General features: G+C 36.0%; 1 protein-coding gene across 2 annotated transcripts in view; it reads left to right on the top strand.

Moving 5' to 3' along the window:
* The first annotated feature begins 505 nt into the window (after window positions 1-505).
* LOC143248793 (uncharacterized) overlaps window positions 506-19,148 on the top strand; it is an 80,480-nt gene continuing 61,837 nt past the window's right edge. The window contains exons 1-2 of one of the 2 annotated variants that reach the window (XM_076497529.1): window positions 506-944; window positions 11,055-11,234. In XM_076497529.1, the coding sequence (XP_076353644.1) occupies window positions 11,223-11,234 (12 nt within the window). In that variant the 5' untranslated portion in view covers window positions 506-944; window positions 11,055-11,222. The remainder of the gene's footprint in view (window positions 945-11,054; window positions 11,235-19,148) is intronic. The other variant, XM_076497528.1, reaches the window with a different exon arrangement.

Here is a 19,148-nt window from a genome sequence, read left to right on the forward strand (position 1 = left end):
AGTATAACTTAGTTAAATATATCTCCAAATTTTGTGTGAAAGACGTGACACAGTATAACTTAGTTAAATATATCTCCAAATTTTGTGTGAAAGACGTGACACAGTATAACTTGCTATTCAACAAATCTTCTGAGCTTGTGTGAAAGATACAACGCAATGTAATTGTTCAAAATAGTTTAAAAGTTTTGTTTGTTTATTTATTTAAAATGTAAGCCTGAAACTACACAATGGGCTATCTGTGCTCTGCCCACACGGGTATCGAACCCCAGTGTTTAACGGTGTGAGTTTGCAGACATCACCGCTGTGCCACTCAAGGGGAAAAGTTCAAAAGTATGCATTAAAGATATGTCACAACAGTTTGTTTATTTTAGAAGAAAACCACATTGAACTATATGATATGCCCCTCGAATTTTAACGTTGTGATTCCGTAAAGTCAGTGCTGTTATAACGGGAGACAAACTCTCCATGGGACCAACCAAAGAAACTCGAAATTTTGCGTGAAAGATATATGTGCGAGACTTGTCAGGACGGTATTGAGACTTTCTAAGTTCATTCGCTTTATATAACTAACTCTCCGTCTGTTTTCAGCACATCCTGCACTTTAAGTCGTTAGGGTTATTATGTGTCACCCATGTTCAATGAATTATGGAAAAAGATCGTGATTTGCCCTCTGTGTGCGTGTTAACTTATTCTGCAGTTCAAACAATTAGGCCTATCCTACGTTAACAGCGTCACAGCGTCGGTCAGTGTTTAGACGCCACGACATACATAATGTATAAACTTACATGTGCTCTGATATGCCTAGCCACACCTATATGAGTTACGAGCTAAGAGCCAAAGAGATAGTAATTTCCGATGTGACAAGCTTCGTTTGGTTGTTACGACTCGGAATTGCGGCCGTGCTGTATGCTTTTACCAGTCATCAGTTGACCGCTTCGTACAAGGTAATGCTCTTAATGATTATGCGTGGAAAAATATATAAATATACTTTTGTCGACACTTACAGCTATTGTTTCTTGTATATAGATTGTGTGTCATGTATTATCAATCTAGCTCAACACGAGTGTTCGTAACAGCCCTTTTCGGATGGATAGGCTTAAATTACACACTGGTTCGATGCTGTGTGTGTGTTTTCTTACAGCAAAGCCACATCGGGCTATCTACTGAACCCACCGAGGAGAATCGAACCCCTGATTTGAGCGTTGTAAATCCGAAGACATACCGCTGTACTAGCGGCAGGCGCGATGCTGTAAAAAAGAATTTTAATATTCATAAGAAATCATGTATACGTTTATTAAAGAACTTTAACGATTTTTTGGGTAGTGAAATGTGTGTGGTCTATCAGCTGGGCCCATCGAGGGGAATCGAACCCCCTGATTTTAGCGTTGTAATACCATAGACATACCACTGTACAAGCGGAGGGCGGATGGTGAAATGTAATATAGATCTGAAATAATAATTTTACACCCCTTTGATTTTAAATCCACACTTTCAGCTGGAGGAGTGTCATAAAAGTGACAGTCAATCCCCTTATTTGGTACATAGAGTCAGATAAATCCCTTTTGGAAGAGGTAGGAACAGTTGTATGGTTGGCTGTCTTCTCATTGGTCAATATTTCAAAATTAGAAACTACTATTATTAATTGCGTTGAAAATCATACAGAATAACACCGTGTTTGCTGTGTGAAGACAGTGTGTGAATAATGTAAGCGGACAATAGAGACAGTTTTTGCTGTATGATATCATTCAATTGTCTTTTACTGATCTACCCTTGCATAAAGAAAAACAAATTTGATACAGCAGTAAAAGTTTCATGTAAAACTATCTCACCGTATGTTTTTCTTTAATCAAACGTTTGTTATAATTCTAAGCTTGCTAATGGTTGCGCTGATTTCGCCAGACGTTCCCCTTGTTCGAGATTAAGTTGCTAAGCCTAAATGGATGCAGTTATACATCGTCCATGTTTTTCGTATCGCTAAATTACTAAACGATTAAGAATTAAATTGAAAGTTAGGCATATTTTGTGTGAAACTTATTCTTCAAAGTTTTATTGCTATTTGTTTGTTTGCTTGTCTCAGCATAAAACTAATTAATGAAAATATTGTGCATCCAAGATATTGACCCTATTTGTGTCTTTTCAAATTGTATTTTAGAAAATTTTACGCGTGTGTGATCACAAGGTGCTTACCAACATTGGTATATTTCTAAAATATCACAATCATGATTCTAATCGTCACTGATTTGATGTAATTCGATTAATCTTTTTGTTATTTAGTCTCACCCAAATCGAAAACAAGTTATATCCCACCGGCAGATGACTGCGCTAAATAAATATAGTTCAAGATGTATTTTTTAATTTCATAAATGAATTGCTTGCTCGAAGTTAAGCACACAACAATACAATGGGCTGTCTGTGCTCTGCTAATCATTGGTATTGAAACCCGGATTCTAGCTTTGTGAGCTCGCAGACATGCCGCTGTGTCACTGGGAGACCCCCAAATAAATAAAAGTTGTAAAGAAAACAACCCGTGTTGACTATTTTTCACTGTAGGCCTCGTGGTGACCTAATTTCTGGAAAACTGTTTACAATAGCTGTTGAGATGAATGGAGTACATTTTATATGACTGTGAATAGTAGGTTTGTGTTTTATGTTTTCGACATTTTCGTTTAATTGCAATTTCCGTCTTAATATTAAAACAACAAGCCACGATAAAGCAGTCGTTCTGCAGAACCTACGTAATTAACGTTAACCACGCATTGACTCGGGAAGTTTAAAAGTTGGGTGGTTAAAAATAACAACTCGGAATTATTCTCCACCTCAGAAACCCCGAAAAAACCCTCAATCATTACTAGAACTGAAGGTGGGAATATAAGGAGGAAAGTAATTAATAAATAATTCCAATAATTGTCAAGCACGTCCCGTGGGAGAAGGGGGAAAATATCGAAATGTATAGAGTAATTCGTTCGAGGAAGTTTCTAATAATTTGTTTATATTCTCCTGAAAATAAACTACGCCTGTATAATTACACAGGCCTACGATGTTTTTCTTGTCTTGAAGGTTTTACGTATCCTTGAGTAATTCCTGTACATTGACTCCAAAAACGATATCAAGTATTTTCCCTCGTTTATAATTCTGTTTTCGGCCCAGCGTGGTTAGGTGATTGGGAGGCCGAGGGTTCGAATCCCCCCTAACACAAAACATTTCATTTAAGTAAGAGTGTTTTGGCGTGTGTTTTTTTCACGATTTGTAAAAAATGCTTAGGCGATAGAAGTAAAAAAAGAATATTATTTGCGTAATTGAATTATGGAAAATCCTTCATTAAAGCCAAAACCACTTTCATGAAGTTTAAATTCGCAGGTCTGTGTAATTCTGCTCTTTCAGTATGTGTTAACAGTAACATCGCTTATAGTATAATATATATATAATCTATCTTCCATTACTTAAAAATACACCTGGAAAATTATTTATCTTAACAAATAAATTGGCCCAGCATGGCCAGGTGGTTCAGGCACTCGACTCGTAATCTGAGGGTCGCGAGTTCGAATCCCCGTCACACTAAAACATGCTCGCCCTTTCAGCCGTGGGAGCGTTATGATGTTACGGCCAATTCCACTATTCGTTGGTAAAAGAGTAGCCCAAGAGTTGGTGGTAGGTGGTGATTACTAGCTGCCTTCCTTCTAGTCTTACACTATTAAGTTAAGAACGGCTAGCGCAGATAGCCCTCGTATAGCTTTGCGCGAAATTCAAAAAAACAAACAAACAAATAAATTAAAACAACTATTAAATTATTTAAACTGTTTAACAAACACTAAAAAGGGTTTTAGCTAATTGAAATATCTTTAAGCTCTTCGAAACTATTGGATACTGGATTCAGCAGATATCCCGATATGGCTTTGTTATAAGAAAACATACATACTATTGGATACTGGAGTCAGCAGATAGCGCGATATGGCTTTGTTTTAAGAAAACATACATACTATTGGATACTTAGCGGAACATATCTGTTAGTCACGTGAGTGTACTTACACTGCAGAAACAAACAAACAGAAAAAGTTAAATCCAAGTTAAGACACGTTTTTAATGAAATGTGGGCCTTTTTTATACCTTAATTAACAATCGTTATAAAGTTTTTATTAATTTAAAAGGATGAATTTGGTTATGGATTAACTTAATTTAAAAATTGTCATAAGTTTCATTACTTAATTTACTATCTTTATTACACATCAAGTTAAAACGTAGATGGTCTGTTCTCTTGTAAACACAAGTAGCCAGTTCATATTGTTAAGAACTATTTATTTTTTCTTGTTATTGTCATTTGTTCACTCATGAGTTATTCTTGAGCAGAATTTAGGTTATGAAGCATTGTTGTTACGTAATAGTCTTTATGTGAGTTTCAAGGGTGTTATCTCCAAATAAAGATTAGGACTTTAATCCCAACCTAAACATGTATCATAAGAATAAATATCTTCGAAAACTTAGGCTAAGCTCCACCAGATGTTAGTTTTACTTTGACAAGTTTTTACCCTTCGAATGTAACACTATTGAACAACTAGACCCACTTAGCACTGCGCATAACCAGGACGTTAAACTAAACACTTGTTTTTAACATCCTTCTTCAAATGGAACACTTCTAATTACCTGAACCCATACCTCAAACATCAAGTCTATAAATGTCGACGTCAGGACAAATATAGAAGAATTATTATCTCATTTTTCGTAGGGTACTCCACACCTTTTGGTTGGCGGTAACATATGAAATTACACCAAAGACTCCGCAAGAGGTCGTCCACATCTGAGATAGCAAGCTGGAAACTGTTATAATTTAACGTCTCATGTTTATGAGCTGAAGTCGCAGTTCGAATGTCGTACCCCTAGGCCACATTACTGAGTATGTGTTCCTTTCTTACACCATCTTGTTACATCCGCTTGGCTGAAGTTGCATTATCTAAGCAAACAAAGATAAGTTTATTAGCTACACCACCCACGTAAGAAACGGAACTGTCGAACAATTACCAATTTTAACAGAGCTAATTTTCTTAAAACAGAGAAACACGGAAACAGATGTTTCACACATTAACACTCAATATTATTCCGAGTATGGCTGGGGGGGACTAGGTGTAAAAGGCGATTATCCCCCTTATGGTGACTCGATCTGCGCAACCTTATTCCATGTAACCTTGTCGTGTTCCTGTTTTCATTTTTCTTATTTCTTCAACTGGTACGTACGTGCCTTTAAAATTACGTTTGAAGTATCTAGATTAACCTAGCAAGACTCGTTCGACAGGGGAAGAAAAATCTAAATTCTGAAACGGTCGCCCTCTTTTGTTTTTTTCTTTTTTGAGTTACTAAAGGAATGCGGAATGACACCGGATAAACAGCTGTAAAATAAAGAATGTTTTTCTTTAGTTGTATCTTTTACAAAAGTGTAAACACCTCTAAACGATTAAAGACTTGGTAACAGCTATCCCCAATTTAAAACGGCAAGTCAAACGTGGGGCCAACGAGTTGATGGCACCTGCCGATTATGTAGTTACCTTTACTTGAAAAGTGGGATTGGCCGGCAAAGATAAAAGGGCGGAAAGATATTTTAGAGCTATATCGCTACTCAAACCTTGGCCTCACCAGTACTCATCCCGGCATGCTAAACCATTAGATTATGGCCAGTCCACACATAAAGGAGACACAGATTTCGGGATCCCTCTAGTACAGCGGTAAGTCTGCTGTTTTACAACGTTAAAATCAGGAGTTCGATTCTCCTCAGTGGACTCGGCAGATAGTTTTGCTATAAGAAAAACACACACACGCATATTTCGTGGCTAGTTAGAAGCTAGTGTTCCTAATAAACAAAATTTTTGCAGTGTAAAATTAACTTACAGGAAAAATATGTCAGAAGAGCACAACGTACTTATGCACGCCATTTCTCTGATACCTTCCGCAACCTCTCTTAATATAAATATAATTGTCTATTACTGACAGAAATGTGGTCGGGCATGGCCAGGTGGGTTAAGGCGTTTGACTCGTAATCCGAGGGTCGCGGGTTCGAATCCCCTTCACACCAAACATGCTTACCCTTTCAGCCGTGAGGGCGTTATAATGTTCCGGTCAATCCTACTATTCCCTGGTAAAAGAATAACCCAAAAGCTGTCGGTGGGAGGTGGTGACTAGCTGCCTTCCCTCTAGTCTCGCACTCCTAAATTATGGACGTCTAACGTAGATAGGCCTCGTATAGCCTTGTACAAAATTAAAAAAGGAAAAAAATTAGCGCGGTCCTGTTATACAGCTCTTACTCCAACCTGCGAAAGACATCAACATAGAATTTAAAGTGTTGTCATACTCTAGAAACAGGCAGGGCAGTCATTAAAACTCTACTGTTTCTACGCTGCCTAAAGCCCTTAAAATAAAGCTAAAGGGCACAGTGAAAGGCTGACAGTTTAGTTAAACGTTCACAGAAGTTTTAGATCTATTTATGTTAACATTGTGTGAGTGGTGCTTATGACATCAGATGTGTTTTCAATTTTTGCAATCAAAGACGTATAATCTTCTGATTTTTTTTATGAACTGTGGCAAAATATTTTAAAACTTTATTCATTCAAAATTATCTCTTCAAGCAAAATTATTCAATCGTCACGAGCCCACCGTTGCGCCCACACAACGTTTTGATGCTCGACATGTACGACATATAGTACCTGTGAACATGTGTGCTGGGCGCGAAACGTTTAATGTATTTCTCTGTTGTAGCATATGACAGCATTTTGGAACTCGCTGAGAAAACACTACAGTAATTACCTTTCTCAGTGGGTTGTGTTTTTTTATCCTTATTCTCTTATGAATCACTGCTGTGACCATAAGAGGAAAATGTTTATACCTACGCCTCTGACGTAGTAACATTCCTTATGAGTTAAACAAGAGATTATTTTGAAAGTGTTATCCAATTTTATATATTATGCCACAAAATTACTATTTTAAATTTGTGTTTTCTTTGTAACTTTTACTATCGAGAAGTAAACAAACGAATCTTACCTTTTGTTTACGTTTTGATTGTATCAATGAAACTTACTGGAACGAACCTTGCCTACCTCGTTTATGTTTTGACTGTATTAAATAAAACTTGCCTTTCTTATTTATCTTTTTTTTCCCATTTACTAAATAAACACATTGAAACTAACCTTGCCTACCTTGTTTATGTATTGATTATTATAAACTAACATACTGAAATGAAACTTACTTTGTTTAAATTTTGAGTGCACTAGTGGAACGTATTGAAAACGAACCTTGCCTTTCTTGTTAACGTTTTTATTGTACTAGTGTGAAATGTACGCATGTTGCAATGTAAAGTCATTTTTGTTATAGAGGGTCATTTTATGGTATTATAAGTATTGTTCCTATGGTTTCAGTCATCAATAACTTAAAATCAAAGCGTGTCATCTACATAGATCAGAACTAAATATTCATCCAGTAAATAATATAGTTAATTTAATATGCTGACTCAACTAGAAGCTTTCCGACCCATAGAACTAAAACTTACAATGATTAGAATGTACTAATTCAGACGTTTGCCACTTTCACTGACACAGACATTTTCACCATAATCCCATTAAAATCTCAGGAAGTTCTACCAGATTAGAAGTTCTGGATTACTTCTAATCCTATAGAATAGTCCAATAATGTAAATTAATTCTCACAATAAATTACAAATATTAAAAAAATAAATATAGTTTATATATTTATGTATGTCAAACGTTTTAACCAATGCTGTTAACAAAAGTAAGATAGAAGAAAACGTGGGATATAACTGTACTATCGAGACACGTGAAACATTTAGAAAACAGCTGTATGCTTTCATTTTATTCAGTGGTCGTAAGAAAGGTGAATACAGCGTGCGCGTGCATATTATTTTAGAACTTATCGTAACATTACCGGATTTATATCTGAAATGTTAATAATATGACGGATTTTGTTTGGCTTTCCAATTATACACTAAAATGAATTCAGTTTAAACAGACAACTATAGATTTTGAAAATATGATTTGCAAACAGTCTGATTTTGTAGTTTCTTCAGATTTACACTCACCATAAGGTATGATTCTCAGGTATATCACTATTAGGAAGTTCCGCTTAGTGAGAATGTTCTGCCGTATACCATGAGGTATGATTCTCAGGTATATCACTACCAGGAAGTTCCGCTTAGTGAGAATGTTCTGCTGTATACCATGAGGTATGATTCTCAGGTATATCACTACTACCAGGAAGTTCCGCTTAATGAGAATGCTCTGCCGATTCTCAGTTATAGCACTGAGAATGCTCTGCCGTATACCATAAGGTATGATTCTCAAGTATATCACTACCAGGAAGTTCCGCTTAGTGAGAATGCTCTGCCGTATACCATGAGGTATAATTCTCAGTTATAGCACTGTTACAAAGTTCCGCTTTGTAAGAATGTTATGACATATACTACGATGTGTAATTTTCAGGTACATCAGTAGTAAAAAGTTCGGATTACAAGAATGTTCTGTCATATATCACGGTGTGTGTTGCTTCAGTACATCACCACTAGAGAGTTGAGCAAGAATGCTTTAACGTATATCAGGCAGTAGGTAACCTAGGTATATCACCACCAGGAAGTTAAATTTTGCAAGAATATTTTGCCATATCCCCAATAGAAAGTTCTGCCTTGTAATAAGGTCCTGATGGATACCACGACATAAGTATCTCAGATAATTCACCACAGAAAGCTCCAAGTAATAATAATGTTAGGTTGTATGTACCATGGTATATGGTTTTATGGTTGTGTTATCATTGCTAACCAGTAGCGAGCTTTCAACTTATTGCCATCCAGTAGGTATTAAGATCATGTGTAGTTATTGTTTGTTTGTTTATTTTTTGAATTTCGCACAAAGCTACTCGAGGGCTAGCCGTCTCTAATTTAGCAGTGTAAGACTAGAGGGAAGGCAGCTAGTCATCACCACCCACTACCAACTCTTGGGCTACTCTTTTACCAATGAATAGTGGGATTGACCGTCACATTATAACGCTACCACGGCTGAAAGGGCGAGCATGTTTGGCGCGACGAGGATGCGAACCCGCGACCCTCAGATTACGAGTCGCACGCCTTAACCCGCTTGGGCATGCCGGGCCATATGTAGTAAAGTAAGGCATGAATTAATAGTTTCGAATTTTTCTAACGATAAAACTTTTAAGGTCTTTGTATTCATTCATACTATTTGAAACATAAACTCAATTTTACTACGTGATCTCTCTTTCAGTTGTGAAAATGTAAAGAATTTATGCAGATGAAGAAAAGCAAAAAATATTTCAAGGAATTAACATAACAAATTTGAAAACAAAAAGGAGGGATAAAGATTCACGTGTTAAGTACCACATTACAATTTAACACACACGTTAACTGAATTAAACTGTTTTCCAAATTAACATGATGCTCGACATTCCAATATACCAAAAATGTTTTGATTTATTAAATGTTTCTCTTCTAATTCCATGACATGATAATAAGAGCGCTCGATTCTTAATCTTCAAATCGCGGGCTCGAATAATCCCACCACCAAAACATGCTCATCTTTTTAGCCTTGGGAGCGTTACAGTGTGACTGTTAAACCAATTTTTTGTTTGTTTTTGAATTTCGCGCAAAGCTACACGAGGGCTATCTGCACTAGCCGTCCCTAATTTAGCAGTGTAAGGCAAAAGAGAAGGCAGCTAGTTATCACCACTCACCGCCAACTCTTGGGCTACTCTTTTACCAATGAATAGTGGGATTGACTGTAACTTTATAACTCCCCACGGCTGAAAGGGCGACCATGTTTGGATTCGAAAACGCGATCCTCGGATTACGATTTCGAACGCCTTAACACACCTTTTAGTGAAAAGTAGTCCGAGATTTGGTTGTGGGTGGTACTGACTAGCTGGTTTCTCTCTAGTCTATCAGTTCTAAATTAAGGAAAGTTAGAGCAGATATTCCTCGAAATTCAACAAACAAACTCTTTCAGTTCGGTAAATTTATTACTGAAGAATTGGTATAAAAAATGTGAATTTGAAGTAAAATTCTTGGTATGATTTTTACTTGTTTTTCTAGTAAATTAATTTAGCATTACGTTTAATTAACAAATAATAGTTACATGATGTTGCACATAATTTAAATTAAATTAACACTAAGTTTAATTAAGAAATAATAGTTACATGATGTAGCAAATAAAACTTAAAAATTATTTTTACATGTTACATGATGTTGCAAATAATTTAAATTAATTTAGCACTACGCTTAATTAACAAATAATAGTTACATGATGTTGCAAATAAGTTAAATTAATTTAATACTAAGTTTAATTAACAAATAATAGTTACATGATGTTGCAAATAAGTTAAATTAATTTAATACTAAGTTTAATTAACAAATAATAGTAACATGATGCAGCAAATAAAAATTAAAAAATAATTTTTGAAATCTTAATAGAAGTATAGAAACGTTCCCTTATAGGGCTTTTTATGTGCAATTCACTATAAAGAGTGAGCTGTCGTTAACCAATCCGAAGCGTCTTGTATATTGCGAATATTTCGCGCAGAATCGAATGGCGTAATCCCATTCGTTGAGAATTCCTGAAGTGAACCAAGATACACTACTGAAACAATGAAATGGATAATTTAATGTTTGTTTTGCAGATCTCTTCTATTTGTCTGTGACGACTCTAACAATTGATTGTTTTTCTTGCCTTTATCTACCATTCTTAAGACACATATATTTGTTTGTTTTTTGGTTCGAAACAACTGATATGTTGGGGTGAATTTTGTAAAAGTCGCACATTTCTCGACCACAACTGTAACACTTTTTTTCTACTCACTTTTGCTGGTTTTATAATAATGTATGACACTCGTGCCTATGTTTCACCACAAACTGGTCTTCATTCTTTTGTCATTATTCAGTAAACACAGAGTTCGTTATCAAACAAACAAAACCTGATAATTATAAACACGTACAACAAAAAAAAGACTTTGGACTGATCCCATTAAATAATTCTGTTTGTTTGCTTGCTTCTTTTGTGCAGTTCCGTTTTTAAACAAATACGGTCTCCGATTGTCCAGAAAAAAATAATTTGGAGAGTGGAGAGTTACCGCAAAGTTATAGAATTGGCCATCTGCACTGAACGTATTGATCACCGAGTTTAAAGCATCATAGGTCCTCAGCAATACCAGTGAACCATTCGGGAAGAAAGATGAGTCGTCAGGTAAATGCATTTAACAAAACGACTTGAATTTGTAAATATGTTTCTAGTGAACTGCTACAGATAAACCTAACTCCAAGCAACTGATCTTCATTTGTTTCTTGTTATTAGTATTTTAAAAACTACAAATTTATATAACGATTATTTTCGAGTCTCTTAAAATGCATGATGAGTCTTTGGATGGATAAAATCTAAACTCTAATCACAAGGACATCTATCACTATTATTCTGAACTAATAAACAAGAGAAAAAGACGAAGCTCATACACAGGTGTTCAAACCAAACGTTTGGTTCCCCCACCCTAGCAGATAAAATGCATGTTGTTTATCAAAATTTCTAACGAGCGAGGTACATTTTTAATTCAAGCGAAGTGTAAAACTTTCAGATTATTTAGAATCTGTGTATTTTCTAATGCATCTGAGTTGTAACTTTATGGGATTTAGATCCGTCAGTCGTATAATCTAAGCCTTTTTATTTATTTAATTTGTCATATTTTTACTCGTGTGCCGACGACTTTATCGTTTTTTAAACGTTTACGAGTTGAAAACAACGAGGGTTTCTTAATATGTTCTTATAAGAACTACACACACAAAGAATAAAAACTATTAAATCTAAATAAATGTTCGCTTTATTTATTTGTGGTATTGCTATCTTTTAAAAAATTTCAAGTGGATACCATAAAAATCGAATTCAAATTGATGATAACTTGGAAGAATGATTCGAATTTAGCAACTCTTTTCATTTTATACCGATTTATTGCTCAGAATAAGGGTTCAGCTGATCGATGATGTAGGAAGCCGACGTCAATTACCGCGCGAAGCACGGGATTTCACGCATCGGGTAAACGGTTCGTGTGATACAGTTCAAAGTAGTAGTCAGGTCGGCCCACTCCCCCATTTGTAGAATTACTTTTAAAGTTGGACATTGCTAGGTACCTATGCTATTAAAGTATCTCAAAACGTCATTTCTTTAAAACAATTAACAAATAAAACTTTAAAGAAACGTATATTATGGCCGCAACTTTATGCATAGAAAAAAAAAACTGATCACACCGAATCTTCTAGTTTACTTTTGAAGGACGGTTGCACAGATGTTCAGAAAATGGTGTTTCTAGAAAGATGGATAATAATGACAGTGTTTAGCAAGTTGTATATAATCTTATATATAAGAAAGGAAGAGACAATTAGGAATTCACCCTTTATTAGTCGAGGGTTTTATACTGCAGAAGGTAGAAACAATAGAATATTAATAAGTCTGGTACAATGCCAGGGGTTCGAGAATCACCATCAAAATGGGTAGAAGGAAGTTTTTGAAATCTTTGTCCCTCGATAAGATCGTGAGCAACTTCAAGGGTTAAAGAAATGTTAGTAAAAAGTTGAAATGCCACACAATAGGTGTTGATTTGTCCAGAACTTAATTCATTAAGATTCGAAAAGTAATTAAAATGGAACTTGAATTTCGTTTATATAACTGTTTGTTTTGTTTTCGAATTTCGCGCAAAGCTACACGAGGGCTATCTGTGCTAGCCGTCACTAATTAAGCAATGTAAGACTAGAGGGAAAGTACATAGTCATCATCACCCACCGCCAATTCTTGGGCTACTCTTTTACCAACGAATAGTGGGATTGACTGTCACATTATAACGCCCTTACGGCTGAAAGGGTGAGCATGTTTGGTGTGACGGGGATTCGAACTCGCGACCATCAGATTACGAGTCGAGCACCTTAACCATCTGGCCATGCCGGGCTCTTATATCACTGACAGAAGCTGTTAAAATAGCGCGTTGTAAAACGATAAAAATATATCAGTTTTAAAATAATAAGGTTAAGGAGGTTAAGGCGTACAACTCGTAATCTGAGGGTCGCGGGTTTGCATCCCCGTCGCACCAAACATGCTCGCCCTTTTCAGCCCTGGGGGTGTTATAATATTACGGTCAATGCCATTATTCGTTGTTAAAGAGTAGTCCAAGAGTTCGCAGTGGGGATGATGAATAGCTGCCTTCCCTCTAGTCTTACACTGTTAAATTAGGAATGGTTAGCGCAGATAGTTCTCGTGTAGCTTTGCGCGAAATTAAAAAAAACAAACATCGGCGAAACTGAAAAGTAAAATTTATTCTATTTTTTAATGAAATTATTATAATGTGTGAAAAAAAGATTAAAACAAGTGCATAATGAATAGCATAACCACTACGTTAATATATACGTTAACAAGTTTCTAATGAAGTTAAGAGTGACCTAAGAGTGATTTTTTTTTTTTCAAGGCTAAGTGTGAGAAAAACAATTATATAAACACTTCTTACATGTCTGTTTTGATATCTGACTCTAATGTATCCAATTTATGGCTAGTTGACTATCTTTGAGTTAAAATTTCAATAAGCAAATGGCGCACAGTATCCAGAAATGGATCTCATGAGCTTTAAAAATATATTAATGTTTCGTAATTGACTAGGATATTAATGTTTGTGTTTAAAAACAAAACTGGTCACCCAGTATTAACATTTAATCATTAGAGCACCAAATCACACGTAAGAGATAAGGACAAATTTAATGTAATCTCAGCGAGGGACGAGATAGTTATTGGAAGTTCCGGTTTGGTTAGTTTTAAGATGACTAGTTTGTATTCACCCGACACACTGAAACGAAATCAGAACGTAAAGTAACTAGTTAAATAAATCATACTGAACTGAGCAAGTGATTGGTTCGATTGAAGGCCAACAGAAGAACGTTCAATGTAATGGCACCTGTGCTGCTTAATAAATAAGGATATCACAGAGAGAGAACGTTCACATACAGGGTTGGTAAGAAATGTCTATAAGAAGTTATGTCTTTACCACAGGAAAACGTGGGAAGAATACCTTTCTTCCGGCGTCAAAAAAAAAAAAAAAAAAAATCTGACCTACAATAACATCCTGCCGATTGCAAAGAAGTAATGAGACAATTTGATTACCATACTTGGAAATAAAATTGACCATGTTGACCATGTGGATGCACAGACTACGCCCAGACTTGTTTTTCATGTTATATGTTTATATATTTATTAATACTTAGTCTGAGCAGATGTGTTCGCGTTTATCCATTTCAAATAAAATTGTAAATTAGACTGTTTTCTGTGCATATGACTCTCGTCAATCATTTTACAGAGTTCAAAATCTTTTTTCTTCCTCCTGTTTTTTTTCCACAGTTTTTTTTTTTTTCATACTGACCCACAATACGATCCAGGAAAACTAGTTTATGTTGCGATATATCAATGAATGAGATATTCAGATTCAGAAGATAAAAAGAAAACATTCATCATTCATTTGTTCTAGTCTTCTGTATACCTGTTAATCCAATGAAAGTTCACAAGCACACGCAGTTCAGAGTATGAAAATTTATGGCCAAGAACCGTTGAACTTCAGTCACTGTGATTACAAAATAATTATAATAATAATAATATTTGTAGAAGTGGAGCAAAACCGGTTGTCGTTAATGTGTGTGTGCTTATGTTTCTGAAAGAGAGATTGGTGTGTTTGGAATTTCGCGCAAAGTTGCATAAGAACTATTTGCGCTAGCTGTTCCTATTTTAGCAGTTAAAGATTAAAGAGAAGGCAGCTAGTCATCACCATCCACCGCTAACTCTTGGGTTACTCTTTTACCACTGAATAGTGGGATTGCCCAACACATTATAGCGTTCTCACAGTTGAAAGGGCGACATGTCTGGTTGGACGGAAATTCGAATTCGACCCTCAGACTTCGAGTCAAGCGCCCTAACCACCTGGCCATGCATAACCTTGAAAAACATAGACGACAAAATATTGGGATATGAAGATAAGAGAGTTCAACAGGTTATTCTCAGGGCTAATATACTAAGATAAGAGAGGTCAACAGGTTATTTTCAGGGCTAATATACTAAGATAAGAGAGGTCAACAGGTTATTTTCAGGGCTAGTAGACAAATAAGCAGGATCCTTCTATTTTCATTAAGATGCCTCATGAAACTTTTGTCAAACAAGAATTTGTTTCGCTTAGGTCTGGACCAACTGTTTGTGAAAACATTTTTCGCCTTTCAAACGGTTAAAGTTTCGCGTTTAGACGTGCAGTTCGTTCATTTAGAACGCTGTACAAAGAACGATTAACACATGTTTACAACTTTTATTGGCTACCGTGTTCCTTCGTTAACACATAGCGAAAATATTATGCAAAACCAAGTGTGCGGCAAAAGGGATTCCTGCCGAGACCGACGACCGCAAAATAACAAAAATAACACGTGACTACTAGTTTGTTTACAAAGCAGCCATGTCTTTATGACATCAGATAAAGGTCAAAGTACGTAGGTTATCTAAAGAACTTTATCCTTCCATTAGCGAAAATGTATATTTTAACCTACCAAGATTAGTATATCATACCTTCCCAATAATAAAATACTCACTGTTTTTGTCTTGTTTTATATATAAGTTAGTAACACTTTGTAATAGATTTTAATCTAAATAAATTCCCGTTTCTTAACACAGACAGGTGACAATTTTATATATATTACGCCATCATCTCCAAGGGTCGCGGGTTCGAATCCCCATCATACCAAACATGCTCGCCCTTTCACCCGTGGAGGCGTTATAATGTGCTGGTTAATCCCACTATTCGTTGGTGAAAGAGTGGTCCAAGTGTTGGCAGTGGGTGGTGATGACTAACTGCCTTCCCTCTAGTCTTACTCTGCACAATTAGGGACGGCTAGCGCAGATAGCCCTCCTATAGCTTTGCGCGAAATTCAAAACAAACCAAACGCCATCATCACGCGTATCAAACTTTTATACTAAAAAACAGGTTTACAAGACTGTATAGATAAACAACTGAAATTCTATTGGCTAATTCAAACATGATTTATTTTTGGTTTGTTTCCTTCAGTTGTATCGTTACAAGTATATTACCAATTCATGTTTTAAAATATCAATTTATGCATCCAAATTTCACCTAAATAACAACAAAAATCATGTTACTATTTGATAATGAACCGCACTTCCACTGTATTGATATTGAATAGTTATATCTAAACTATTTTAAGACTGGTTATACTTCTTCATTTACAAAGTGGTTCTGGCGCGTTTAGTAGAGTAAAGTGAGATAAATCAGCCCCTTCGGTAAAACGGCCATCCCGTGAGTTAAATATTTATATCTTAAGAAGATGCCAGTACATGCGCACTACAACGGAGTGCTGGTAAATGTTTATATCTTAAGAAGATGCCAGTACATGCGCACTACAACGGAGTGCTGGTAAATGTTTATATCTTTAGAAGATGCCAGTACATGCGCACTACAACGGAGTGCTGGTAAATGTTTATATCTTAAGAAGATGCCAGTACATGCGCACTACAACGGAGTGCTGGTAAATATTTATATCTTAAGAAGATGCCAGTACATGCGCACTACAACGGAGTGCTGGTAAATGTTAATATCTTAAGAAGATGCCAGTACATGCGCACTACAACGGAGTGCTGGTAAATGCGCATTTAATGTTGGTGTATTTTTGTTTTATATTTGTTGTTTTTTTGTAAGGGAATTTGAAACCCCAAAGTTTTACATAACAGTAAAACGTGCTTAATCTTATGAATAAAACAGATTAATGTGTTCACGATCTCTTTGAATAATAATTTAGTATTAATTTAAAACATGATATATTTATATAATTTATTTATGATAAGCGTGTTTTTTTGGGTTTTTTTAATTTCGCACAAAGCTACTCGAGGGCTATCTGGCCAGGTGGGTGGGTTAAGGCGTCCGAGGGTCGCGAGTTCTCATCCCCGTCGCGCTAAACATGCTCGTCCTTTCAGCGGTAAGGGCGTTATATGTGACGGTCAATTTCACTATTCGTTGGTAAAAGAGTAGCCCAGGAATTGGCGGTGGGTGGTGATGACTAGCTGCCTTCCCTGTAGTCTTACACTGCTAAATTAGGGACGGCTAGCACAGATAGCCCTCGAGTAGCTTTGTGCGAAATTAAAAAAAAAAAAGCTTTCTTTGTAACAGTGAACTGTTGTCTTCAGGAATGATAATTTGCAATTAATAAGGTTTGCTAAAATATTATGTTTTGTACCTTGAAAAATAGATTGCACCCAGAAAAATTGTCCTTAAGTTCGATATCCACACATTCGAGCTAGCTGTTCTTTTATTAGTCGTTAAATGTTACTATCAGATACTGCATAGTGGTTAATATAATTTTTCCTTCCCATTACGAAAACACTTTTTTAGAGTCTTGGCGTTAAACTCTCTGAAAAAATTAGTTCAGTGGACTCTTCTATTTTAATTATTTTCTATTTTATATCGTAGTGCAATCCCAGTACATTAGAATCTTATTTGAAATTTTACTAGAGGCAATAAGAAGATCGTTCATAAACTGTTGTTGTATTTTTTGATTTTGTTTCTGTTATCAGATTACGTCATTTCAGATTACCTCGTTAATTTATAGGCATGTTTATCATCAAAGTGTAACCTGTCATTGAAGCCGGAGTATGCCTGGTCAGTTTGGTTTTCATAGTTATAGTTGAACGTATTTGAAATATTGGCGTTCATAAACTGAATGTAACATTTTTTGAAACTAAATACAATGAATATTACGCGCTTTAAAATGTAAAGTATAAACAATCTTCCTAAGTTTTCGTAAAAAGAAGAGAATGATGCGCGAATAAATTAGTATTATATCATTGCTGGAATTTTTTTTTGCGCAGGTTTCAGGAAAGAGCGTTATATCATAGATAGAATTTGTTTCGCGAGTTTCAAGAAAAAGCATTGCATTATAGTTTCAGGTTTCCCTAATTACAGGTTTCAGGGAAGAGTCTTACATAATAATTATGATTTACTGTAAAAGTTTCAGGGAAGAGCCTTGCTTTAAAGCTAGAATTTGCTGTAAGAGTTTCAGGGAAGAGACTTACATTATAGTTAAGACTTATTGCACGGGTTTCAGGAAAGAGTCTTATGTCATAATTAGAATTTGCTGTGAGAGTTTCAGGGAAGTCTTGCATTATAGTCAGAATTTGTTGTTCGGGTTTTAGGGACTGAATCTTTAACTAAATGAGTTCAAGTAACGGAAAATTACCGCCTAAAAGTTCAAACCAACAACAACAACAACAAAAATTAACTTCAGTTTAAGAGAAAAAAGCAAACGAAGAAAATGGTGACTTGCCCTGCACCCGTTGAGATCATTCATTGGTCATGGGTAGCAGGCCATCACTGAATATAAGATCTCGCTATATCTCAGATTCTCGCCCTCAGGTTACGCGTGCAAGAGAAATAAATATCTTCCTACACAACAGAAAGCGAAGCAGGAGGTACCTCATGTACTTTTTTTTTCTTCCAAACTTTGTTTCGAACATTAACCGGTAAAGTAATTGAAACCCATCTGGGTGTGAAAGTGAAAAAAACACGTGATACGCAGTGCCAGATAGAATATGAGGTTTGACAAGATCACGTGATACATGATTCCAGATAGAATGTGAGGTTTTACAAGATCACGTGATACATGATGCCAGATAGAATGTGAGGTTTTACAAGATCACGTGATACGTAGTGCCCGATAGAATATAAGTTGGATTTGAAGTTTCGAACATAATTGCATAGACTGAGTCACAAAGACTGGTAAGCGAAGATTCGAATTTTAATTATTTCATTTTTATTTGTTTGTTTCTTAGTTTCGCGCAAAGCTACACGAGGGCTATCTGCGCTAGCTGGCCCCAATTTAACAGTGAAAGCGTAGAGGGAAGGCAGCTATTCATCACCACCCACGGCCAGCTCTTGAGGTACTCTTTTACCAACGAATAGTGGGACTGGCCGTAACATTATAACGCCCCCAAGGCTGAGAGGGCGAGCATGTTTAGTGTGAAAGGTATTTGAAACCTCGACCCTCAGGTTATGAGTCGAGCCCTAACCACCAGGACATGCCGAGCCGAATACAG

This window comes from Tachypleus tridentatus, chromosome 4 (genome assembly GCF_004210375.1).
Source record: "Tachypleus tridentatus isolate NWPU-2018 chromosome 4, ASM421037v1, whole genome shotgun sequence".
NCBI lineage: Eukaryota > Metazoa > Arthropoda > Merostomata > Xiphosura > Limulidae > Tachypleus > Tachypleus tridentatus.